Genomic DNA, 26,753 nt, shown 5'->3' on the forward strand with positions numbered 1-26,753 from the left:
AAAAAGTATAAATAATATAATAAACTCAAATACCCTGGGTCAACGACCCAGGCATCCTAACAATGCCAATAGCGATTTTGACTTTGGCTCTTATCTATTTTACATGTACTATTTTATGTGTACTATTTTACGTGTACTATTTTACGTGTACTATTTTATGTGTACTTTCACGCCTAACTTATTTCATGTTGAAATAAGGGAAATTTGAATCCCAACCACAAATAAAGGCACACAGTTTAATTCATAGGAAATTATGTGAAATTCTACTGTGGTTGATGCCTTTGCTGTAGATCAGGGGTGTCAAACTCAAATACACAGTGGGCCAAAATTCAAAACTGGAACAAAGTCGCGGGCTAACATTAATATTTATTGAAAAAAAAAAATCTCCCTCCAGATATAAGAATGAATCTTTTCTTATGGACTCAAATAAGTTTTGCTGGAAAACTGAATATGGAACAAACAAAGCTTAATACTAAACAATATAAATATTAGCTGTATAATACCAGTAGGCCAGCTCTAATAGTAATTTGGTGTGGCTTCGCGGGCCAAATGTAATTAGGCTGCGGGCCAAATTTGGCCCGCGGGCCAGAGTTTGACACCTGCTGTAGATGGTTAAACTTTAAAGTTAACATAAAAAAAGTTTTGAATCTGACTAATAAAAATGCCAGTCACACACACACACAGCCATCAGTGAGCTTTTTATGTTAATTGTGGGATTTGTTAGAATCTGAGTTTGTGTTGTAATAATGGTTAGCAAAGCCAGTGAAGGTCAGCAGATGACAAACCTGCTTGCAAATTAGCTCACCAGCACAGGTACTAGTCTTGCCTCATGTGACCCATGCAGTTTTTCCACTGCTTTTTGAAGTATCATAAAGCATCTTTACATTCCCATGCAAAGATACTTCACTGCAGTGAAGATACTGAAGTATCTATGCATGACAATTAAAATTATCCCTAATTACAGGGACCTTTGCTGGACCTTGTTTTAGCTCCTTTTCCCTCCCTTTAGGCCAACCTTTTTCCTGATTGGCTGGCCCTCATAAACAAAAGATTTCAGGAGTAGGTGGGCGGCTGTAAGTGTGAGATCTCACTGAGATCATAGAGAGCCAACTGTAGAAAAACTTTTTGAAATGAAGTACTTTGAAGTAATTTATTATTTAAAATTCATATAGTACGTACATACACAGCAGAAAAAAGGGTAAATGAATAAGCGGTCTGCCTTAAATTAGTGTTATTCATCCTATGTTAAACTACTATTTTTAACTTCAGAAATAAAGTCTCAAAGTCACGCTTTGTCAACATGCTTTTGATAGTGTTTAAGTGTGTGGTCACATCTTTCCTCGTGTGCACAGGGGGAGCAGTGTAATGTGGTCCCCGACACCATAGATGACATAGTAGCAGATATCGGACAAGAGGAGAAGGAGACAGGTAAACACACACTCGCATACATTCTTTCCTAATTAAAGTTGTTCAGGGAAAGACCCCAAACAAGACATAGTAGATTACCTGAGAGCCTCAGTGTTTAACTAATTATTCAAACCCCATGATTATAAGATATTGCATTCCTGTGCTTTGAACTTGCCTCTTTGTTCGCAAAACTTTTACTTTAACTATTAAACCTTGTTCCTGGCAAAATGAGCAGCCACAATAGGGATTCAGTGTCTTCAGATTATCAAGGACGCACGCACAGCTCATTACAGACACAACTGGTATCATCTGAGACTCAGATGGAAGGTCACACAGTCATAACACACATCTGCCAGGGCTTTGTCTCCACCCTGCTGTGTGCAGGTGGGCGCCCCACAGCTCCAGACCCCCACAGTTGCATCTGGAGCAAGCCCTGCCCTTATCAAACATACCTGATATTCTGTGATGCAGCAGAGATGCTTTCAGTCTGGACACTGATGGCTGAGGCTCTGCACATGAAAGCTGTTTGTGAGAGTTAACTGTTTGGCATAAAGTCATAAGACGTTCATTATGACGGTTATGACAGTAGTTCTATTTTTATTCAACCATTAAACTTTATAGAAAAGACAGTTATGTGAAAAAGTTTTCACAGGACTCTGTTGCGTCTTCTACAAATTGTTAAGAAGGAGAATTAAGATGATAAGTAGAAGCAAGGTGTTGCTATTTAAATCAACCTGATCACAAGGTTTGCCTTCCTCTGTAAAAGCACAGGTTTTTGTTTTAATTCAGACTCTACAGGACTCAGTCTGGATGTTAAATCTTAAAGTTCATGATAGTAGGAAAAAGAAACATCAGCATCTGGACAAACCACAAGCCTTTTGTAACAATGTCCTTTGGACAGATGAGACCAAAGTAGAGATATTTGGCCAGAATGCACAGCACCACGTTTGGAGCAACCCAAACACATCATTTCAGCAGAAATGTTTAGTATCAACTGTCAGCACGGTGGTGGAGGGGTGATGATTTGAGCTTCTTTTGTAACCACACGACCTGGGCAGCTTGCAGTCATTGAACATAAATTCCTCTGGACGCCAAAGTATTCCAGAGTCAAATATGAGGCCATCTGTCCAACAGCTTGTTCCAAACAGGACAATGATCCCAGACACAGCAGCAAATTTACAACACAATAGCTGACAAAGAATTCAATTACCCAATCGAAGTCCAGACCTAAATTGAAGTGCTGTGATGGTACACAGATGCCTGTGGTACCTGTCATGTTTGGGTCAAATCTAATAGATTTACAAATTAAAACACTCATAAATATTGTGTTTTACGTCTGATTGCCTCAAGGCCTTATGACATCCTGCACACTTTGCACTTGAACATTTAAAAAAGTGATGATCACCCCCCTTTTGTTGAATTTTGAGTGTTTTAATCAACCTTGTTGCATCTGTGGTGTTCATAGGAAATGAATGGGAACTGAACGACCAAATGAAAGACCCACTGAACTGAATTTGGTGGTGAAAAATGTTTGTTATGCTAATTTAAGAGCTATTAAAACAAACTGGTCAAATTTGACCGGACCACTAAAGTAAGGGGTGGGGACCACAACTGAGAGGTTGTCCCCAGTCCACCTCTGTCCCAGTCCACATCAAATGACTGACTCAACTTTGTAAAGAAGAGTGGGCCAAAATTTCTCCTCAACGATGTGAGAGACTAATAAAAGTTGTATAAAAAAATGACTTCCACTTTCAAATTTGAGATGCCCGTCAATCAAAATGAGATCTAGATGAATGGCTGCACGGAGGGTGTTTCTTTTTTTCCACCCAGTGTACAGTTATTAAGGAGGAAATTACAGAAAGGAGGCTGTAAATATGTTTTCAGTGCTGTTTTAAATGGCAGTCTGTAAGGACTGACACATGTTTGTAGACACTGAAGCAGTTTTTCAGATCCAGAGGTTACTGCCTGCTGTAACCTGTTTTTTAAATCCTGTTTTTTAATGGTTTAACGGTTTTAAGCCCATATATGGGTTGTCGCATGACATTGTTTATGCTGCACGTAGATGTTTTAGCCTATTTCTACTAGAAGTGGCTTTGAGAAGAGGGAAGGTTTTTGCCCACACAGCAGAATTCTTAACAAGGATCTCCTGCCACCTAATGAATGTCTTCCTCAGTCAGTCATGAGCCATTTGCTTCTTTCCCCTCCTCTGTTCCGCTACCTGTCCTCGCTTTCTCCCTTATCTCTGCATGAGATGACACTACAGAGACGAGTATCTATTTGGGCTGATCCCCCAGGTCCACCTGAAGCTTTGACGCTTTCGCTTACACATCAGCTCAACGCTCCTCTTACCTTCCGCTTAGTGTTGGCAGTTCCTTTCTTCCCTCATTCTCCTGTCATTACACTTTATCCCAGAGAATTGGACCCACTCACGTTTGTCTCTGTGGCCTGGCAGTATATTCTCTCTCGCCTCTCGTCTCATTTTCTCTGCCTTTCTGAAGCCCTGAGGGAGCATTATTAATTGAAGCCAGTACCCCTGCTACTTCTTATAGCTCTGCTATCACTGATAATTGGACAGGACATTCACAAATCACACTCCTCTCCAGCTTCTCCCTTCAGCTCCTTTCTCTCCCCCTCAGATGTCACTTTGTGGCCTCTTGTGGTCGACTACCTGTGGTAATCACCTTTGGATGCAGTTTTTATACAATCAATGTCAGTGCAGTCCCTCATCCCTCACCCCTCCCACTGCATGTGACAAATGACTTCAGCAACTTTGCTGGAGTGAAAGGGAAAATTAAGTTTTGCAAAAGAAAATTTATTTGCTGAAAAAAATGAAATTATTCTTCTCCCAGTCATCCCGATCTTTCTCTCGTAGATGACACACCTGAGACGTGCATCTACTCAGGATGGTCTCCCTGGTCAGCTTGTAGCAGCTCTACATGTGAAAAAGGTCGCCGGATGAGACAAAGGATGCTGAAGGCCCAGCTGGATCTCAGCGTGCCGTGTCCCCACACTCAAGATTTCCAGCCCTGCATGGGCCCAGGATGCAGCAGAGAGGGTAAACACACACACACAGACACACACAGGTATTATTTGACAGATAACTCATGCAAATACACTCTGCAGTTTTTAAATGGCAGTTTCATTTATTAAGGGAAGAACATTATTCAAGCCTACCTGGCTCTGTGTGATAAAAGTAATTTGTTAACTCATGAATTAAATGTGACTAACCACTTTTTTTCTTACTTTCACTAGCTGCACCTAAGACTGATTACTGTCACTTGAACCGAATCTAACAAAGTAAAGTAGGTTAAAAAGAATCCCTAAAAGCAACACATAATACCACAATCGAAAGAAACAGCTGAGAATATTTAAGTTTGAGATGTAGTGCTCAAGTTTTCTTGTGGTTTCTCTGAGCACCGCTCCGACCTTGGAGTGAATTTGCAAGGACGTGAATACCTGGGAAGATTGTAGCATTGCGTCAACACACCCTTAAATTCTTCACACCAGCAAACTGCAAAAGCTTTAGCTTTTATAGAGATCATCACACTTACTGATGATCAGTTAATCAGGCGCATTTGATTAGCAGCACCTGGCTGCTACTTAATACTACTTTATGGTAGTTTCATTCTGTGGCCCAGAATAGATTACATAAAAGTTTTAAATTGATTTGCATGTCATTAAGTGAAATAAGATCCCCAAGCAAAGCATAACTAGTAAATAGGGATGGGTATCGTTTAGGTTTTATCTGATACCAGTACCAAACCGGTACTTTTGAAACAGTGCCGGTGGTTAAATGGTGCTCGAACCGGTGCTTAAAGAATGGAGAACACAAACTTTGTTCTAAAACGTCTTATGTTTAGCTGTTTTTTTGTAAAAAGATAACAATGTTAGCCTTTTCTGCAGCTAGAGGGCACATATTGTATCACTCTTGGCTGGAAGCAGTGCTTAAACAATGGAAAAAACACAAACTTTGTCCAAAAACCTCTCATGTTTAGCTGTTTTCCACTTTTTCTTTGGTCATTTTAGCCTTTTTGGCCAGGGTGAAGGGAGTATCTGCCATCAAACAAGAAGACAGCCGCATGTAACTTCGATGGTGTTTGCTAGTTCACCTTACATACCGTTAGCTTGATAGCATAATTGCCCAAGTCATTTTTTTGTGTTTTCGGAAAACAAGAAAAAACTAATTTTCTAAATATCACATGCATATTTTTAATTGATATTTTCACAGAACATTTAAGTATATGTGAGGAAAAGTATGGAAAAAGAACAAAACCCAACATCATTTCTTTTGTCTAATAAAAGTGACTTAGGCAGATTATGCCTATGACTTAGGCAGTTTTTCTTCAAACTATAAAATGAACATGACATACTATAATGTAACCATAACACACTGTAACTTTTCAATTTTAATCACAAAATGGCAGCTAGAGTAAGGAGACTTACTCACTTCACCTCACCCACCCATTAATTTGCAGAGGAGGCCTGTAGGCTCATAAAAGAGGTGTGCGTGTGTCTATGTGTGTTTGTATCTGTCTGTGTGTGTTTGTCTCTCTCTTCTCTCTCTTTCTCTTCGTGTGCGGGTGTGTGTGTGTGCGTGTGTGTGTGTGTGTGTGTGTGTGTGTGTGTGTGTGTGTGTGTGTGTGTGTGTGTGCGTGCGTGTGTGTGTGTGTACTATTTGGTAGGCTATGTATACTACTGATGAGGAAGATCATCATAGTACTTGTGGGCCACTCTTGGTAGTACATTTTTCATTGACTGTAAGTCACTGTATTTCCTCAGGGTGATGGGCAACTGAGCAGGAAAGAGTGGGATCCACTTGAATGGCTTGTTGTCGGGTATGCTGATGCGCCGAGGCAGGTCTTCCCAGTCAGATTCAAAATCCAGCTTGTACCTGATCCGTCCATCAGTCAAGTACTGCAAAGCCCGGAGGTCATGGACTGTGGGGTCCCCAACTTTTTTGCCGGGTCGAATATTGGTGACATAGGTGCCAGATAACTTCATGAAGTCATTGTGGTATAGTTGAGTCACCCTGTATGGGGATGGATTAATGCGTGCAGCCTCAAAGATGACAACGTAATCTCGTGGAGTGTAAACGTCTTGCACAATGCGCCGTTCAATTAGACTGTGCATGGAGTCACACTCCATCTGTGTGTGGCCTGCAACTAGAAATTTCTGCTCAATGCTGACACCATGCTTCATGGCCAGGTAAAGGTAGGCGTTGCTGATGGTAGCACACCGGTTCTGATACCCGCAGCCATCACTCCAGACAATGACTTTCTCAATGTTTCTGTTGGCCTGTAGGACAGACTCAAAGTGGTTGGACTGCAGATGTGCAAAAACCTCACTGCTGAGGGAGCCTTCATGTTCTTCCCAAGCATAACAGTACCCATCTCTGTTGTTCATGTTGAAGCAGGTAAAGTTGTGCATCTGTAATTTAGTTTTGTAGTACATTGTACTTGCTTTTGTCTGGGAGCAAAGAAGAACGCGTTGAAGGTCCATTGTCCACACTGAAAGTGTGTCACTGGATTCATTTTTGTCTGCAGCCTTTTCAGCTTGAGCCTGACTCTTCAATCTCAAGTGTGTAGCAAGAGCATCCTCATCTGTATTTCCTACCTTGGCGCTTACACAGATGTCACATTGGTCTTTTTTTGGAATGAACACAGAGTAATCCTGCTCTCCAAAAACCTTCCGAAAGTATGTCTCACTCACAGCACGCTTTCCATTCTCATTGGCAGCATTCTGGTATTCCTTGTGAAGCTCTCTCAAAACTGTTCCTGGCTCCAGGAACTTCTTGTTCTGATAAGAGGGAACCTGGCGGCAGTAATGGGATGGGACTGTAGGTATTCCAGAGAGCCACTCTTTCAGGAAGGCCTGGTCTCCATCTGATATTGGCATATGAGGACCAGTCTTGTTGATCTTGGGGTTGGGCTGGGTATGAGTGTTGGGTTTCATGCCTGCAGTTAACCATGATCCAATGGTTCTCAGGGCAATACCAAGTGTGGAACAGAAAAGATTTTTGCACACAGGTATTTTGCATCTATCTGAGAGTTGCAGGTGGTATAGCAGAGATGTTGTTCTCCTTGAATCAACACCACCTTTCTTCTGTTTTATGGGCACATTTTCAACAACAGTCTGGATATACACCTTGCGTGTCTCCCAGGAAGGCATGGACCAGAAATTGTTGAAGATTCCTCTTCTCTCAACTTCAGTCAGTAGCTCACAACTTCTTTTCGTTGACTTGAAGCAGTGCTGTGATGTGCATGGTGGGCCCATGGCCTTTGGTGGTCTCTCCTGTCCCATTGTATTCTTGTAATTCTCTCCCTTCAGACGCTTTTCTTTGATGACATTTTTCTTCCACGTATGGGGCAGTGGACGCTTGTGACGAACAGCAGAAGTGCTGGGGGTTGGACTGGCTTCCTCTTCCTCTGCTTCCACCTCCCCTCCTTCCTCTTCCTCCCCTTCATCTTCGTCTCCTTCCCCTTTCTTTTCCTCTCCTTCATCTTCCTCTCCTTCTCCTTCCTTTTCCTCTCCTTCCCCTTCCTTTTCTTCTCCTTCATCTTCCTCTCCTTCCCCTTTCTTTTCCTCTCCTTCATCTTCCTCTCCTTCCTCTGGCTGCTTATCAGTCTGTTGCCCCATATCAACATAATTTCCTCCTTCTCCCTCATCTATATCCACCAACTCCTCTAAGTTCACATCAACTTCCTTTCCTGATGATACAACAGAAAATAAAATGCTGTTGGAGTATCTTAAAATGGTAAATCAAGATGACATCTAAATCTACTTGTGTAGTCAAAATGTCTGCTATGTAAAAAAAAAAAAAAAAAATCAATTTGTACTATTAATATCAAATCAAATCAATTTATTTTTGTATAGCCCAAAATCACAACAACAGTCGCCTCAAAGGGCTACATGAATATTACTGGCAATAGAGTTCAACCAGTATCAGTCATTTGAACACAGTCAATATAAAGTCCAATTTAACAATTAACAATGAACCCAGGGCGTCCCCCGTCCTTAGACTCTCCTCCTAATAAAAAGCAAATGTTTGAAACATAATATAATTTGCAAACTTGCTGAAAATGCTCAAATTGCCTTTGAAATTGCCAAAGATTTACTCTGGTAGCATGCTGCTGTTAGCTAGCTGCTAGCTTGTACTACATTACTATGCTAATGCTACACTACTAACGCTAATGTTAGCTAGCCATCATACTTTGTTTGCAACAAAAAAGTAATCTTTTAACATGGTCATAACCTCTTTGATTGAATGAAAATACATTTAGTGACCAAAAAACTAAAAAAATATGAACTTTTACCAGATGTAAATGAATCAAAAAGAAGAGCAAGGGCTTCACTTGCGGTCAACCTCTTCTTCTTATCAGCCATTTTGCATACATCAAAACTGCCTAAGTCAAATTGATTGTAGCAAAACTGCCTAAGTCCAATGGTAAAACTGCCTAAGTCAAATGAATGACTTAGGCAAGTATGTTTTTTGACTCTTATGAGTGTTGTGATTGGCCAATGACATAGGCAGACGGACAGGATGATGCAGCAGTGGTAGGGGAGTAAAGTTAGGCAAAAATCTCAATTTGACCAAAAAATGACTTAGGCACTTATGCTATGAAGCTAACGATACATTAATGTAATAACGTGGTTAGCCTACTCAACGTAAATTACACAGAACAACATTAAGCTACTCACGCAGAGAAGAACGGCTGCTGCCATCATCATCATTTCTGCTACACTGGCAGGGCTAGGGGCCAGGACTCTACTCTTCGGGTTCTTGGGGGATGTTGCTAACTCCGGGTCCGATAACAGGCACCACACCAGCAGTAGGTACGGCGCATTTCTCGGCTTTAAAAAAAAAAAACGCTATGCGTTGCCAGGTGTTTCATCAGTTACCTCCTTTGCACAGTATCACAGTATCAGCTTAAAGCACTTGTTGCAGGCTGCAGAGTTTGCATCTTTTGCTGTGAAGTACAGCCAGACTTTTGACCACTTCGCCTTGGGCATTTTTAATCTGTAGCTCTGCTCTAAAAGAACCTACGCACCGGGGCCCGCCTACTATACTTGGAAACGTAAAATGATTGGCTAGAATCTGAAGTGTATCACAGCTCAGGAAAAAAAAGCACCGAAATAAAGCACTGAAATGTGCGCTGCTTTTCGGTCTGGTTACTACCGTTTATGTCAGAACCGGTGCCATAATGGCACCGGATACCGGTACCCATCCCTACTAGCAAATGGTGGCAGGAAACCAGGAGGGGTTCTGGCACACTCCTCTTTATAGAAGGTCTCTAAATCTTTTATGTTGCTTCAGCTCTCTCTACAGATTGTCCATAGGATTGAGGGCTGTTGAAGTTTTGTCTGCATTAATAATGGAGGCTTTAGAAGAGATTAAGATTTCTCAGCCAGATTTATTTCAGTAAATATCGGGTGACTGTAGCTCAGGAGCAGGTCAAATACTGATTGGAAGCTTGGTGGTTCGATCCCTGGCTCCTCCAGTCTGCATGTCAAGTGTCCTTGGGCAAGATACTAACCCCAAGTTGCTCTCCGATGCATCCATCGGACTGTGAATGTGTGCGAATGTTGTTAGAAAAGCACTCAGTTTAGAGACAGTACTTGTGTGATTGGGTGAATGTGGCATGTTGTATACAGCACTTTGTGCACTCCGGGAGAGTAAAAAAGCGCTATATAAGAATCAGTCCATTTAAATAATATTTATACAGTTGTGTAGAAGGACCTCTAATAACCCTGACAAAATGCAAATGCACATCATTTTTCATCTTCCTTATTAAATTTAAAGTAACTGCTTTTGAATTCCTTCTTAGGACGGCCAAAAGAGAAGATTTTTACCTACTAAAGAGCCCTGATTCTACAATTCTACAAATAACATTATAAAAATGATCTAAAATACAAATTCAGAAGTAAAAAAAAGATGTCCTTCACAGTGTGGAAAATAGACATTTATTTCATTTATTTGTTTTCTCCTACTGTAAAAGTTAAGAGCAACTCTTGAGTGGCACTAATTTAGATTTCTTTAATGTCTTTAAATTGTGACACCATTACTTTTAATTAAATACCTTCTTATACAGTAAATTAGGCATTTTAATTAAACATCGTCCATCTGTTTTTGACACGTCTGCCCACATGCTGTGACAGCAGAATAATTAAATGTCTATATTCTTTCCAAACACATGCAGCACACGTCAAAACAAGCTTAAATTGTTCTGTTAAAGCTAATAAGAACAACTGGAGGACTGTTTAAGTATCTGTGCAACACAACTAAATGAACTCCCTCTTAAAAATGTGCTTTTAGAGTTTTGGACTTCTGGCTTCCAGTATGATCTTGTTATTGGTCCTTTAAGCCAGTACAACAGAAACAAAAGATTTAAAAAATTAAAAAACATTTCTGTTATATAATGTCTGTTTATTTTTGTGTTTATTGTTATATTCTCGACCCTTGTTTCATTTCAAAAAGGTACGTTATTATGACTAGTAAGTTTGCCACAAGCCAAATCAGCATTGTTTGTGTCTTCCTGCTGCCCCCTAGTGTAAAATAAATTAAAAGTTGCTGTTAATTCCTTGAGTGACATAAATCGGCTCAAATCTCAGTTTCAATCTGATCTTCAACTAAATGTACTACTGCAGTGAACACATTCACAAATCCTTTAAGCATCTTTTAACCAAGTTATCAACATAAATTACGATCTGTAATAATAAATAAATATAAATTTGTCAGGTGTTAAGATCCCCAGTATGTAAAATGGCACTAATAATGCTGATAGTGTATTTATAAGGCCAAATGGTATTTAGTTTGCGACTTTCTTGGGTCCAAAAGTTTGAATAGAGATTTCAGGTTAACCACAATTTTGAAATTTCATTCAGTTGTTAAAATTATTAAAATTTATTAAAGATGCTAAAGTGTAATTTTTGAACTCTGATTAATCACTAAATCACTAAAATTCCAAAAATGTTAGGACACTGTGTAAAAAGTAACTATAAAGAATTCAACGATTAAAGTCCAAACTGTACTCACAAAAGAACAAATATTTAAACTGAGACATTTACTTATGTCATAAAATATACTGGTTTATTTTGAATTTTATGACCGCAACATGTCTCCAAAGTTGGGATACGGAAACAGTGTAAATGAAAATGTAAGTGGTACTGAAAACCAACTCATTAGCTTAACTGGCAACAGGTCAGTAACATGACTGGGTGTAAAAAGAGCATCTCAGAGAGGCAGTTTCTTCTTTGCTTTATGCACATCCACATTGTGCCTTTGCAGATGGTCAAGCTGCCAATCAGTGCTGAAAGGTATATACAGGTTTTAGAGGATATGCTCCCATCCAGACATCATTTACATGGATGTCTGTGTGTATTTCAGCCAGAATGAAAACTACGACAAAGAAGACTCAGTGCTGTTGAAAAGCTAGAATCCTGTATCAGAAAAGAATGAACTGTTGCTAACTGTGGTTAAACAGTTAGCAGGTGTTTTCTTGACATTTTACACAGGTTGTATAACCAGAGTTATATTCATTGATGTTAAATTGTTAAGCATTTTCAACCTGTGCTCTACGACAGCAATAATCAAAGCAGCCAACACTCACTTGTCTTCTGCACCCAGAGGAAAGCTGGGGAGTGCTGAACTGTTTTTTACCTCACTCTGCTCCACATTTTTAAAAATGCTTCAACAAACTAATGAGTCTCTTCTCTTCACAATTTCAAATTCAGTCTGTTAAAAAAGCTCATCACACTATTCAAAGTTTAGCTTTAGCAGGAAGTTTTTGTATTCTGTAAAGGTGTCCTGACCTAAAAAACACAAGTGAAATGCATTTGTGTTCCCCTGAAGAGAGGGCAGAGACCTCACTACAGGAAACCTGGACACTACACCACCTGGGCTCATTGCTTTTTCTCTTTGCCATTAAGCCGAGTCATCATTTCACAGCTACGACATTGACTACTCTGGCTCTCAGTCTCATTACTGAAATGTTCAGCTTGTTTCAAGTGGACCTAAACCTAAACTTAATAGCGACGAAGTTAAAAATATAATAATACACAAACAATAATTACAGAAATTAACAGAGCAACGACACGTGGAATGTCACAGTCACAAATTGTACTAAATGAATCAAAACACAATTTTGTAATATTGCATTAAAAAAAGTTTGCATTTCCTGTGTCCTAATCCTTTTAGAGTTTGAGACATTAAAATCGGATCAACAAGAGGGGCAATCAGTGAACCCTCGAAATAAGCAGATTAAAGCTTCGCTATTTATCTTATTCCAAAAACAAACCGCACTCAGTGACTCTGGGTGGTTCATTGTGGCTTAAACCAATTGAATTTTGTTCCCTTGGTTATATTTCACAGCCCGGTGAAATTATTTTCTACCTAAATTCCATTGTGACAGTTTAGGTTATTGTTATGAGGGATTACTGTGCGCTTATGGAAGGAAACAGGTGGCACCTTTGTCATTAAAAAGTGAATCTCCAGCTAGCTACTATGAAAGCTCCATTTGAGAAAAAGGCCACGCATATCTGAAGATATGTTTATATAGTTTCATCAAGGGAATATGTGACAAAATACAGGAAATCCCTAATCACACAGAGTAAACACTGGTAATTGGATACCCTAATTACTTCACTCAAACATAAAAGATTATGTGGATCAGGTCTTGATGCCGGATGGCCTGCTGCATCCAGGATACTTAAATCAGGATTTGATTGTGTTTATCTCTAAAAGAAATCAAAGCACCGTGCTTTCAATCTTATGTTAAAGCTAATAAGAGCAAGTGGAGGATTGTGTATGTGCGGGAAGCCAATTATCAGTCTGACACAAAGTGAGGGCCCACACACACAAACATATTTACTAAGCTGGCAGTTCACGCTAATCTAGGTTATCAAATTACTTTCAACTTTTTCCACATTTCTTTCCTCCTACTCTCAGTTTCTCTTTCTTCTTGCCAAATGAGAAACTTTTTCGTCTGATTTCAGTCAGAGTTGATGGACCTTTGCTTAAAAAAAATGACAGCAAGCACACAAACGAGCAGAAAACTTCGGAAGTTTGCTTTTACCCGTTTTTCAGTGAAGTTGTCAGTTTGGAACAAATACTGGGAGGCAGTAAAGTCAGCGCCTGTCTGCTCCCCACCCACCTCCTCGCTCTTCTTCTTTTGCTCCCAGGATGTCTACAAGGCCTCAAACTAGTGAAGCTCCAGCTGTTCAAGGCTCAACAAGCCTCTAACACACACATGCACACACTTCCACCCCTCACTACTCCTCTTATTGATTACCAGCCAGCAACATGGATAGCTTTTTGTTCCTGAGCGCCTCTCCTTTGTTTTCATTTAGCGCTCCGTTAGTGTGCAGTGGGAGATGGATAATTGCAGGATTCATGCTGGGGCTGGATAGAGGCCGCCTCCAAGGGTGATTAATATTCCTGGGAAATATTTTGGCTCTCTAGAGGCCTCATCCAAGCTTCAAATACCTGTATCTTTTATTAATGATTCACTTCGCTCTGCTTTATTAGGCCACCTCTGATAAGTAACACTATTCTCAGTTTGGTAGGAGGCTTATACATTTCCAAAAAGAAGAAAAAAAGAAAAACCCATGCTAAGTTGCTTGAAGTTCATTCGCTCCTTCTTTTAAAAAAATTCTTACAAAACGATCTCTTTGTATCTGACTCCCTTTTGTCACTTTTGATTCACTGTCTTAGTCGCTATTCTCAGAAGAGGTGTTGGAACAAGATGGCTCATACAGCGTCTCTCTGTAAGTGAAGAACAGGGAGATCCCGAAGCACCATTCTGGCTAATAGTGATAAAATATACCAGAGTGGAACCTTGTTAAGTTCGAGAAGCTGCAGTTCACTTTTCAGCTGATACACAGCGAGGTCATACATATTGACTTCCACTCCCTGAAGGCCCCTGCTGTGACTAAGACTGTCCCTCAGGCAACTCGCCTTATTAAAAGAGAGTTAAGGCAGTGTCCGAGGAAGGGCTTTTTTAAAAGTGACACTTTCAACTCTGAGATGACTGAACAGTCTGAAACCTAAGCAGCTGTGGGGGGATTCTGGTTTGGTGTGTAGAGAGAGAATCCTGTGACTCAAGTGCTCCTGTATGGATTCTTTTTGATGAGGACCTCTTGACTGAGATAGTGAAGCTGAAATAGCTCACTTGGGAGAGTGCTAGACTGAAGATCTGAAGGTCCCATTCCAATACTGGGTTTTAGCAGCAGAAAGGCTGCTTCTGCAGAAGGCACAGGTGGGACAATAAAACACGTTTCCTATTGAAATTACTTTTCTTTGCATGCAAATGTTGGGAATTTTTGAGTCTTTTTTCCGCAATGGTTTAAATCTTCTAGGATAAAATGTAAAACATCTAAAGAAGCTGACATTTCAAAAGCATCTTCTGAAAAAATGAAATGCAGTGATTTGTGTAAAATTTAGGAGAGCTATTCCTGAACTTAAAAAGAAATTACACAAAAGCTTGTCTAAGAGAATTCAGGCTGTGACAAAGAATAAAGGCACTCATATCAGATACTGACTAAACTTATTAGAATTATACAAACTCTGGTTTTGCCTTATATACAGTATTTCCATGTATGTTTGTAAGTTTTCAATCAATAGGTTTTTCCATTTCCCCAAAGGTGGGTAAGGTGAGCTGCTTGTTATTGTTTTAGTGTTAATATACAGATAATTTAGCTTTTAGGCTCCGTTGATCTCATTCCAGTAACCAGCTGTGCTTTGCAGCGGCTGATATCAGCTACCTCACTGTCATACAGGCACAGGACAGCATGGTGGCTTTTTGTTTTCATGGCTGCCACTTGTAAGTCAGCAGATTTAAATAAGGACTCTCTTTAAAATTTAAAAAACTGATTTCCAAAAATCTGACCTTTAACCTCTCCATGTCTCTTTTGAAACAAGGAATGTTCACAAGGAAAAGTATTTTGGCGACAGTGTATGTTTTATGACGTCTTGTGGAAACAGACTTCCAGAGTGTTACTTTTATACTGCATACACTGCGCACAAATTACAACACTGAATTTTGCTCAATTACAAATGCTGGTGTTTACTCAGTAAGAAAAACAAGTTGGTGGTCGTCTGCTTTCTCTTCCTGCTGGACAGAGCCCTCGACGTGCATGATGTCAGAGTGGATCAGCTGGTCGGCCTGCAGCGTGTCCTGCGGGATGGGGATGAGGTCTCGAGAGCGATATGTCAAACAGTATCCCGAGGACGGCTCACTCTGCCAGCTCAACACTGAGGAGACAGAGAAGTGTGTTGTCAACGATGAATGCTGTGAGTCTGTTTTTTCTCCCGTATGAACAGATTGACCCAACCAACCAAATTAACAATGCCTTTAATTTGAGCCAGCTGCTACATTTCTTTTTCGCACAGAGTTTAATGTAGCCTGTCGTCTTTAAATTAGAGCATCTAATTTCACCGTGTTTAATATGCAAAATAGTCCAACCAAAAAAAGAAAAAACGTTGTCAAAGAAGCATAAAAGAACAAAGTGAAAAAATAATGACATAAATGAAATAAATAATGCACATTTAATTGGTGAATAAGGTGTATTTCATGGCCGTAACATAGTTTAGAACACATGTATTTATGCTCCTAATAAAAACATGAAAGTAGCAGCGAAGTTACTTCAGCAATTTTATCTGGATGTTAGCATTAACATGCACTGGTGCCAGAAAATGTGTGTAGCTGATAAGGAAGTTGTTCCTATAGAGCCGATATAAGGTTGCCAGATCGTATCTGTTGGGTAGGATATATGTGATTTTTCTCTGAGGGCATTCAGGCAGCCATTTCTGATATCCATTTTGAAACAGAGTGGGGGGACTGGACTTCTCTTAATGCAGTGCACTTTCTGCAAACATCCATCTGTCCATCTATCCATCCATTATCTACTGCAAATCCAGGACTAGGTCATGGGGCAGCGTTCTAAGCAGAGATGCCAGACTCCCTCTCCTCACCAACACCTCCAGATCACCTGGGGGATGTCAGTGGTTGCATTACACCTACTTTACACACCAAGAAATGTTCTCCAACTCTCACTTTGGGTTACAAATGTAATAACATAAGTAAAGTCACTTACATTTTTACATAAAAACAGGTTTTAGAAGTAGTAAAAAGTAAAAATGATGTGTTTTGTAGTCTAGGAGGAGTCTGACTGGCTCAGATCTCTGAGATCAACAGACAGAGGAAGCTTTTTATAATTCCCCCTGTAGTGTGGCTGAAGAGTGTGTAACTTGATAAACAGTAATAGCAACAGAGGTTATGAGCTAACTGACCCACATGGATGCCTTTTGTGCCTGAGTCTTGTTACACTGTCCATGCCAGTGGCTTCATTGCCGTAGTGTCTGTTGCTTCTTTGTAGTTTGATAGGAGTCGATATTGCACTATTTGTGATCATCTTTGTTTGTGATGTTTTTATTGAATTCATGAGAGACACGCTGAGCAGATATGGCTATTCAAGGTCGTCAGACTTCTAGCTTTGTTCCTGGTATTCACTAAGTGAATGATGGGGAAGGTTATCTGTCTTGTATAAAACATGTGCTCTGTATTTGTAAATTTGGAGAGTAGCCTGTTTTATCTCTTGAGTACATTTGCATATTAAAGGAGCAAGGAGTTTTTCTTATTAATGGTCAGAATTAAGTGGAAACTGAAGGAGAGGCAGATCTATAAGCTCTTTATAAAAATACAGAGTAGAAACCATCGTATTTACATCACAGTGATGGCTTTTTTTTTAGGTTTTTTTAAAGGCAAAAAGAGTGTTTTTTCTCCTACTTGTCCTCTATTATTGATCGGTCGGTCAAATTTGCACAGTAGTTATTCCACTGTGCTTAAAATACTAACATATATTAACTGAAAGTGAACTAACGATACATTTTTGCCGTAAATGTTCAATTTTGAGCTGAAACTGATGGATGGAGATGGTTTTTGTATTCTGTCCTTCCAACAGCACCCAGCAGCTGCGTGGTGACTGAGTGGGGGGAGTGGGATCCCTGCAGCGTCACCTGCGGGATAGGCATGAGAAGAAGGGAGCGTATGGTAAAGATGCCCCCTATAGATGGATCCATGTGTAAGACCGAGGTAGCTGAAGTGGAGAAATGCATGATGCCAGAATGCCGTGAGTCAACAGTTGCTGTTTTGTCATATGTTGTTTTTTTGCATGAGCATTTGTTGGTATATTAGCACTTCATTTGCATTTTATTTTAGCTGACTGTAATGAATGAGCAAATACTATAATTACGTGTGTGTATCACTTAAACCAGATACCATCCCCTGCATGCTGTCGCCTTGGTCGGAGTGGAGTGAGTGTAGTGTCACATGTGGACGGGGGATCCGAACACGGCAGAGGATGCTGAAGTCTGATCCTGCAGAGTGCACTGAAGAGCTGGAGCAGACAGAGAAGTGCATGCTTCCTGAGTGTCGTAAGTGCTCTTTTGTTGTTGTTGTTGTTGTTGTTCTTCTTCTTCTTCTTCTTAGGTAGATACCGGGTACAGCTCACACTCTCACATCTAAAACCAGTCAAACACAAAAGAGCGCTGAAGATTAAACGATCCCTGTTTGCATTAACTGAACAGGATTACATGAGAAAAGTGGAGACTAAAAATTTGAAAGTAATACAGAAAGCCAGAGTATATTAATATAGTAACTAGTTACCTATTAATGCTAATATCTGATCACATCAGCTCAATGCATTTGGAAATTTGGAGGTGGTCAAGATAACCTGCTGAAATTCAAACTGACCATTAAAACGGTGACTAACATTGCTTTAAGTGACTTTATATTTCAGAAACTGCTGATCTACCAGGTTTTTCCCACGTAACTATCTCTACGGTTTGCAAATAATAGTGGGAAAAAGAGATCCAAATATCCGATGAGCAGCATTTCTCTGTGAGAAAATGCCTTGTTGATGCCAGAGGTCAGAAGAGAAAGGCGAGAATGCTTTAAGCTGATAGGAAGGCAACAGTAATTCAAAATAGCCACTTGTTACAACCATGGGATGCAGAAGAGCATCTCTAAACTCGCAGCACATTGAACTTTAAAGCAAATAGGCTACAAAAGACCACATCGAATGCCACTCCTGTCAGCTAATATTAACAAACTGAGGCTATTTTGCACAGACTCACCAAAAGTGGACAATAGAAGACTGGATGTTCTGATGAGCTCACCGAATCTATGCCAGAAGGAGTTAAGGCAAAAGAGATCCCAATATGATAAACTGTGAACTGATTCCTGATTTTTTTGTGTTTTCATTTCAACTACAACTTCAGCTGATATGTAATAATGGTGTCCTTTCTACAAAGATCCCTAAGAATGCAGGAAATAAGAGTCTCATCCTCCATATTTCCTCAGATAGGACCCTGGACTTCATCTGTGCCCCTCCTAATGCTCAAACAAAACCTACCCCCTGAGGTATCAACCTCAAAAGTCACATTTTGGTCAGGCTTTAATGATATTACTAAGAAAGGTGTTAAAACGTTTTTTTTCTTTTCTTTTCTTGTTTGACTATAGAAGGGGCTAGTTAATCAGGGTGTCAGTGATTTCCTCCAGGACTAAAACAGTGGCGCTGCCACACTTACTAGACATAAATCACACACAGCACAGTCATTCCCATCTTCATAGCCAAAGAGTAAGATTTATTCTCCTTGCCTACAGTGTATTTCAGTAATTATTTAACATGCCCCCATCACTTTTTCTCAGACTTGGGGACTATGTGGAGTCATATGTCATTGCTTAAGAGCTGAAACTTGCAGAGCAGGGGACTGGCAGAGAATTGACAATAGTAATCACTTGCCTTTGAGCACAGCAAAAATTTTTGGTATGATAAATTAGTCACAAACCGTTTTGTCGTGTTGAAGATGTAGCAACTTTGCATGAAATGAATTCAGCCCATTCACCTAAATTGACCACATGCCACATGTGACTAGTAGCACTATAGTGTGACAAAAACATGACTGAACACCATATTGGATTGGTCATTTCCAATCACGATATAGCATGCACTGCTGGCTTTTAGAAATCTTTTATCTGCATTAACTTTATAATTTTGGTATAAAAGTGAGCAGCTGCCGTGCTCATTAGGAGTTGATCTGTTTAATGTGAATACACTAGTTGCATGTACATCCAGACAGACACAAAAGTTAAGTCTTAGGCTACGTTCACACTGCAGGTCTTAATGCTCAATTCCGATTTTTTGATCAAATCCGATTTTTTTGTCTGCTCGTTCACACTACAAATAAAATGCGACAGAAAACGCGCTCTAGTGTGAACCCTCAAAGCGGCCCGCATGCGCAAAAGAAGACTTCACACACAACGCGCTCTGTTTAGACCCAGAGCAAACAGTATTGTTTGACTGATGGCCGTTAATATAAAGACTTCCGACTTTACGTTTCCCAATTTTTGCTTTAAGTTATTTTGTTATTTACATAATAATGTAAATGTTAGGGAAAATGTTCAAAAACACTTCTTCAGTAAAGACTCAGAGAAGAGAAACACACAGAAGTTCTTGCTAGCAAGGGCAGCCTCCACTCTAAGAGACTCCAGTGAGAGAACTGCCCCGGTCTTTATTTATACTCCATTGAGCGTATGTGTGTGTGGTGTGTGTGGTGTGTGTGTGGTGTGTGTGTGTGTGTGTGTTGATCAAAGGGTCATATAACATGAAAGCACAAAAGGTACATCCTTGGTCATAAAGAGGGTAGTCTCCCCCACCCTAGATGGCACGGTGAGGAAGTCCAGCAGTTAAAGCACTTAGACTAAAACAGACATAGCTACGTTAAAACAATAAAACAAGGTACGATCTCTCCCATGCTCCCAGGATGTGGGGGTGAACCAAGCCTGCTAAAAATCACACATCCTGTCACTACCAAATAACTACAAACAGCATCCTACCATAAGCAAACTTATATCACTAAATTATACTGACTACTAAATACAATTTTCCATTGACAGTAAATAACCTAATAATGATCCTTATTGCTGTTTTAGAGGAGCGGTGCTTCAAAGGATAGTTGCAGATTTCTGTCAGAATCTGCAGATTATACAGAACAAATAAAGTTATCACGTTTCTCCAACGTTGTCTTCCCAACAGTTTCACTGACATCTACACGGGATGGCCAGGAAGCGTTCGCGATGTCTTCTCGGGCGCTTCTCCGGTGCTGATAATTGGCGTCTGTCTTGTGACGTAAAAGACAGATTTAATGCGACATGACCGTTCAAGCAGCAGTCGCTTTCTAAAACATCGGATATGTATCGAATTCAGTACCACATACGAAAGTGACCCAGATCGGATTTGAAAATATCGGATTTGCGCCGTTCACACTGTCATACCATGATCGGATATGGGTCGCATAGGGTCAAACAAATCGGATTTGATGCGCTTTCGCCTGCAGTGTGAACGTAGCCTTAGTTATCAAATTTCAAACTCAAATTCAAATTTTATTTGTCACACACACACAACCATACACAGTATGACATGGGGGTGAAATGCTTGTAGCTGTACAATGCCCGACCATTAAATGACAGAAGAAAAGTTTTACAATATTTACAATTTACAGTTTACTACAGAATTTACAAATTAACTTAGGAATTTACAGTAAAGAATGTGCAAATAGCAGAAGAGATTATAAAGATTATAAATTATAGGAATTATAGGATTATAGGAAATGTGTGGTGGTGCGTGTGGTGACGTGTGTGGGAGAGTCCAGTCCTACACCTGGTTCAGGGCCCGAATAGCCTGGGGGAAGAAGCTCCTCCTCATTCTCTCTGTTTTGGCCTTAAGGGAGCGGAAGCGCTTCCCAGACCTCAACAGTGAGAAGAGTCCATTGTTGGGATGGGAGAGGTCCATCATAATCTTCCTAGCTTTGGACTTGCACCGCTTGGTGTAGATGGACAGCAGGTCAGGGAGCTCTGATTGAATGATGCGTTCGGCTGAGCGCACCACTCTTTGCAGATCTCGTCTGTCCTGCTTGGTGCTGTTCCCAAACCAGGTGCAGATGTTTGCCGTCAGGACGCTCTCGATGGTGCAGGAGTAGAAGTTCTTGAGCACCTTCAGTGGCAGATGGAAGTCTCTAAGTCTTCTGAGGAAGAAGAGACGCTGACGGGCTTTCTTAACCAGGGTGTTGATGTGACAGGACCATGACAGGTCCTGAGTGATGTGGACACCCAGGTATCGGAAACTGTCCACTCTCTCCACTGGCGTGCCACTGATGATGAGGGGTTTGTAATTCCTCGCCTGCTTTGTAGTGAAGTCCACGATCAGCTCCTTAGTCTTGCTGATGTTTAGGAGGAGGTTATTCTCCTGGCACCAGGTCTCCAGGTTCCTAATCTCCTCCAGGTAGGCCGTCTCGATGTTGTCGGAGATCAGGCCCACAACAGCAGTGTCGTCAGCAAACTTGACAATGGAGGTGGTGTCGGATGTGGCTACACAGTCATAAGTGTACAGTGAGTACAGCAGGGGGCTTAAAACACAGCCCTGAGGCACTCCAGTGCTGAGTGAGATGGAGGGGGAGACTTGTTTTCCCACCCTCACTGATTGGGGTCTGTCTGTGAGGAAGTTGAGGATCCACTGACACAGTGATGAGCTGAGTCCTAGATCCGTCAACTTGGTGAAAAGCTTAGAGGGAATTATTGTGTTGAATGCTGAACTGTAGTCCACGAACAGCATCCTAACATAACTCCCTCTGCCAGTGTCCAGGTGACTCAGGGATGTGTGGAGCAGGTGAGATATGGCATCGTCTGTGGAACGATTAGTCCGGTAAGCAAACTGAAGTGAGTCGATGGTGGCAGGAAGTGAAGAAGTGATGTGATCTCTCATCAGTCTTTCAAAACACTTCATTACAACTGAAGTCAGTGCTACTGGACGGTTGTCATTGTGGCAAGCGGGCTGTTGTTTCTTTGGAACAGGAACAATAATGGACTGTTTGAAGCACGTGGGAACCACAGCTTGGGCCAGGGAGAGGTTGAAGATCTCCGTGAACACCGGTGCTAGCTGGTCAGCGCAGGCTCTAAGGACCCGGCCAGGGATTGCATCTGGTCCTGCTGCCTTCCTGGTGTTCACCCTCCTGAAGGTGTTCCTCACGGCATGCTCTGTGATGACGAATGCATTTTCTTCACTGGTGCACTCCGAGCACGCGCAGCCGTTTGTTGTTTTAATTGCTGCGGCGTCGAAGCGAGCATAAAACGTGTTCAGCTCATCAGCCAGTGAAGCATCTGCATTCATCATTGAAGAAGCTGGTCGTTTATAGTCCGTTATAGTCCGCAGTCCGCAGTTAGCATGGTGTGCAACACTCTCTTTTTTCCAGACTCTTTGTTCTGGGCTGTAACTGTAAATGTTCATCAGCACTCATGGTGTCATGCTGGTGACAGCACTGAATCAGGATCCAAGCAAAAACCAAGAAAGAAATGGATATAGAAATAGAAAAATGGTATAATAATAATATTTAAGGGCTATGTAACAATGAACCGACAAAGTCAAGACAAAAGCACACTAAGTAAACGCCAGGGAGAAGATAATATGGTCAAGTGAGCTCACCAATCCTGGAGTAGCTCTTTTTAAATTTTGTGCCTTTATTCCTGTCTTTCCCTCCATGTTTACCTTTTCCTCTTCTCTTCCTTTTTTCCTTCCATCTATCTAGCTGTCGACTGCATGGTCTCAGAGTGGACAGAGTGGTCAGAGTGCAACAAGACCTGTGGTAAAGGACACACCATTCGGACCCGTATGATCAAAGTGGAGCCACAGTTTGGAGGCAGCTATTGTCCTGAGACCATCCAGAGGAAGAAGTGCAAGCTCCGGAAGTGTCGGCGAAAACCGATTAAGGAGGAAGAGGTGCCAGGTTGGTCGTGGTAGTCTGTTGAAACTGCTTCATGTAGCATTTAGACATTTTAACGAGCCGATGTTTTAGATGGTTAGTTGTTTTATTCCAGCAAAGCAATTTAAGTCAGGACTGAGATACTAGACAAACCCTGATATGTCCATCTGCAGCTGTTTGTTTTTGGTGGCATGGCTCCATGTGGGACCTAGCTAGTTAGACGTGAGTAACCGTATCAACAGATCCATGAGGTTACATTGGCTCGCGATGACATCGCCTGAGTTTGATTTTGTGACCTGTTTTAACTAAAGTTGTTTCCTGATAGAAATATAGAATATGTAAATATACCACATTAACAAATGTGACGCACAGACATTAAGTCTTTAGCATCCATGTCCACAACAGAAGATAGTCGATGCAAAGGGTCGAGCAAGAGTGCAGACAAGCATGAGAATACACAGAGCAGAGATGTTCAGTGAAGCTACTTTCAGCTGCTCCCTTATTCACAAGAGACTGTTAAAGTAGATAGCTCCACATGTTTTGATTTGGCCGATCATTCTTTTTGCTCTTAAAAAACACGAGATGCCCTTCCTGACGCAACCGAAGGGATTTGTCTCTCCTTCTGAGATCGAAGCCTCTGTATAAGAGAAATAATGAACAAATGTTTAAGTTCATGCAATTTCGGGATATTTTGCTTTTCCTTGTAATTTTTTCTATTAACTAAGAGTCTGTTTTATTCCATCAGGTTGCAGGATGCAGCCGTGGTCTAGCTGGACAGAGTGCACCAAACCGTGCGGGGGAGGGATCCAGGAGCGTTTCAGGGTGGCAAAGAAAAGAACAAAGTCCAAAGGCTGTAAGGACAGGAAGGAGATCCGTGCCTGTAACGCTCGGGAATGCTAGGGGGCACTGCTAAGCTACAGAGAGGCAGGGAGGTGTGCAGTGGATTAAACATGAAAATCAGAATTCATTAAAAACAGTGGTGACAGAGATTGATTTTTTTTATGTAGCTGGGAGGAGACGTACAGGATTATTATGGGTTATTATTGGAAAAATCGGAGGATTTAAGTAAGGATTTAAGAAAGGGAAGGAATAAGAAGAATAAGACATAATGACATGCTGTTTTAGTGACGATTTTGTGGACATTTAGTTAGCTGGGTTGATTTATTTTCCTTTTAGAGCATAGTGGAAGTATTAGAGAGAAAGCCTGTGTCCTGCAAAAAAAAAAGAAGAAGAAAGAAACCTGACGCTAAAGTAACCTAATACATATTTTGCAACAAACTTTAACTTTTTAGTTGGGTTTTGTTTACTCCTAGTAGGAAAGTATTTTCTGTGTATTTTCACCAATATCTCCCTGTCCTCTGCAGCACCTACAAAACATTGATTTAGCTACTAAAAATCAGGAGCTGAGCATTTTAATGAAAGCTGGATACTTTTAATGTACTGTTTATGTAAAGGCTCTACTGGGGAGAATTTAAAATTAGCATTAGCTAAGTGGATTACACGCTCTGTATTGGAAATATGTTAACCTGCTTTGTCCCTATTAAGATGCCTCCTATAACACTACCAGACAACTTTAATCTGACCATTAAATGCCATTAATTCTGTGATACTACTTTACTTTGATTTAGTGTTTCATCCAGTGCTACTGTAATATTAAGATTTCTTGCACAGGAAAAATATTAGTTCAGTGAGAGCTATTATACTCAAAAGAATATTAAGTACATCTGTACTATAAGGTCAGACACATGGTAACAGGAGGAGCAGGGTGGAAGGCAGTTGCAAAGCAGCTTGTAGTGACAGTGGAGAAGCTGGATGGATGAATGTGTAGAAGGGAATCAGCCGGGATTGTGACCGAGTGTGAAGTTGTGATCTGTCTGGAGTAATGCCATGTTTAATTATTACTCTTAGTTTGTGTGGTAAAAGGATGCAACTTCTACCTGGTTGGCTGAGGGAAAATGAAAACTACATAAAAGACAATGAGAAAACGCACTGAGTGGCTCTGTTCAAAAAGCACAAAATCCATCTTCTAGTGTGTCTAGTTCAATGACACATCACTCATTATGTAAAATGTTTAGTGCACACCAGTTTCCACTGAGCTCTGTGAAGGGCTATTTTTTGGACATGTGCAGTCACTGTAAGGGTGACAGTGAAACAGCAATTGCATTGCAGAGCCAGGATAAGTCTTCCCCTTGCTTTCAGACTTCAGGCTAAACAAACTAAGTTGGTTCTTACAAACATCAGAGGATGAGTTTATACATCCAACACAATTGGATCAGTGTAAAAGAAGCCTGTTTCTCAAAATGTTAATGTGCTACTCCAGTGTTATTGTTGTATGAAATAAACTTAACGTCAGATAATGGAAACAGAAACATTTTTAGGATGTATTACCCACTGCTTTAAAAATGAGCTTCGGTTCTAGTGAGAAAAAAATCCCACGGATTGAATAATTGACTGCAAACTAACTGTGAAAATCTTCTTCTTCTTTTTTTTTGCAAGACATAGATGGTAACACAGAAGTCTCTAAAAATCTGAGGATATACGTACATTCACTATCTAACCAACGCATATAAATGACACTGCTATGTAATTACTAAAAACCACTTTCCTTATGAACAGACCATTTCAGTGGAGATGTTTTATACTGTTAAAATGAGTCTTTATATACTGTACTGCTGTTTATCTGTCATTTCAGCTGATGTAGCATCAAGCCTGCGATAGCTCTCATTCTGTCAGAAGAGTTTATTTTAGCATGTTCAGAGGTGATTATGTTTTATTTGGACATCACGCTTTATCAGCTGTAGTTGCGGTCGTAAAACACTAGCGAAATGACTGTATCTGCTTTGTTCAGACGGAGCCTTAGAAGTGTCTTAGACATCTTACACATCTGCTGGCTGTAAAAGGCATATGTACTGTAGAGGATATAGAAGTTTCTACAGTATTCAAACCTGTAGGATAGATCAATGTACAGCAGACTGTTACTGGGACCTTGGTTACAACACATTTTTCCAATGTATTGTTTTTACTGCGCTTTGTGAAGATAAAATCGATCTGTAAAATCTTTTGGGGATTTTTTATTTTTATTTTTTTGCATTACTTAGCAGATTTTGTTGCATTTTTTTTATAAGGTGTGTTTTCTGTAGATGTTTTCTCTGAAGTCACTTTCTTTTATTTACAGGGCTCTTTCTTTTGTTTCTTTATGTCTGTACCATGTGACTCTTTTGTAAGAAACCACCTTTACAATAAAAAAAATGGTAAATGTGAGAGTCATGGTGTCATTGCACTAATGAAGCTCTTCCTTCAGCATGTTGTGTAAGAACCAACAATGACAGCAAGGTGACAAGTGAAGATGCAATATTGTCCTTCAAATAAAAAAAGAAACACATACAACTTTATAATAACCACCGCTAATAAATAGTTCCTTGATAACTAATATTAGGTCTTGTATAAAGTGCTAAGTGATGACTACAATACTACAAAATTGATCTAACTTAAACTATATTTGCTGTATTTAAATGCCTTAAGGATGAGAACAAAC

General features: G+C 40.5%; 2 protein-coding genes across 2 annotated transcripts in view; one reads left to right on the top strand and one right to left on the bottom strand.

Moving 5' to 3' along the window:
- spon1b (spondin 1b) overlaps positions 1-26,479 on the top strand; it is a 123,912-nt gene extending 97,433 nt beyond the window's left edge. Inside the window, exons 10-16 of the mRNA XM_086301911.1 lie at positions 1,353-1,428; positions 4,280-4,462; positions 15,524-15,694; positions 17,365-17,532; positions 17,678-17,836; positions 23,045-23,242; positions 23,964-26,479. Of these exons, the coding sequence (XP_086158037.1) occupies positions 1,353-1,428; positions 4,280-4,462; positions 15,524-15,694; positions 17,365-17,532; positions 17,678-17,836; positions 23,045-23,242; positions 23,964-24,118 (1,110 nt within the window). The 3' untranslated portion in view covers positions 24,119-26,479. The remainder of the gene's footprint in view (positions 1-1,352; positions 1,429-4,279; positions 4,463-15,523; positions 15,695-17,364; positions 17,533-17,677; positions 17,837-23,044; positions 23,243-23,963) is intronic.
- On the bottom strand, positions 6,100-9,039 carry LOC147326591 (uncharacterized). The gene is made up of 2 exons (XM_086302415.1): positions 8,721-9,039; positions 6,100-8,114 (listed from the first exon to the last, which is right to left on the bottom strand). Exons 1-2 carry the CDS (start codon positions 8,788-8,790, stop codon positions 6,100-6,102), a joined length of 2,085 nt encoding a protein of 694 aa, XP_086158541.1. The 5' UTR covers positions 8,791-9,039.
- Positions 26,480-26,753: the final 274 nt, after the last annotated feature.

This window comes from Aulonocara sp. 'chitande type north' Nkhata Bay, linkage group LG7, assembly GCF_057382095.1.
Source record: "Aulonocara sp. 'chitande type north' Nkhata Bay isolate Kocher_YH1m ecotype deep benthic linkage group LG7, A_spYH_male_GT1.1, whole genome shotgun sequence".
Classification (NCBI taxonomy): domain Eukaryota; kingdom Metazoa; phylum Chordata; class Actinopteri; order Cichliformes; family Cichlidae; genus Aulonocara; species Aulonocara sp. 'chitande type north' Nkhata Bay.

What these genes read in the sequence shown, in the direction of transcription:
- LOC147326591 (XM_086302415.1), bottom strand. Translation starts at nt 8,790, where the DNA reads ATGGCTGATAAGAAGAAGAGGTTGACCGCAAGTGAAGCCCTTGCTCTT. An exon ending in TTTTGATTCATTTACATCTG is followed by an intron (nt 8,115 to 8,720) that starts GTAAAAGTTCAT and finishes TTGTATCATCAG; the next exon opens with GAAAGGAAGTTGATGTGAAC.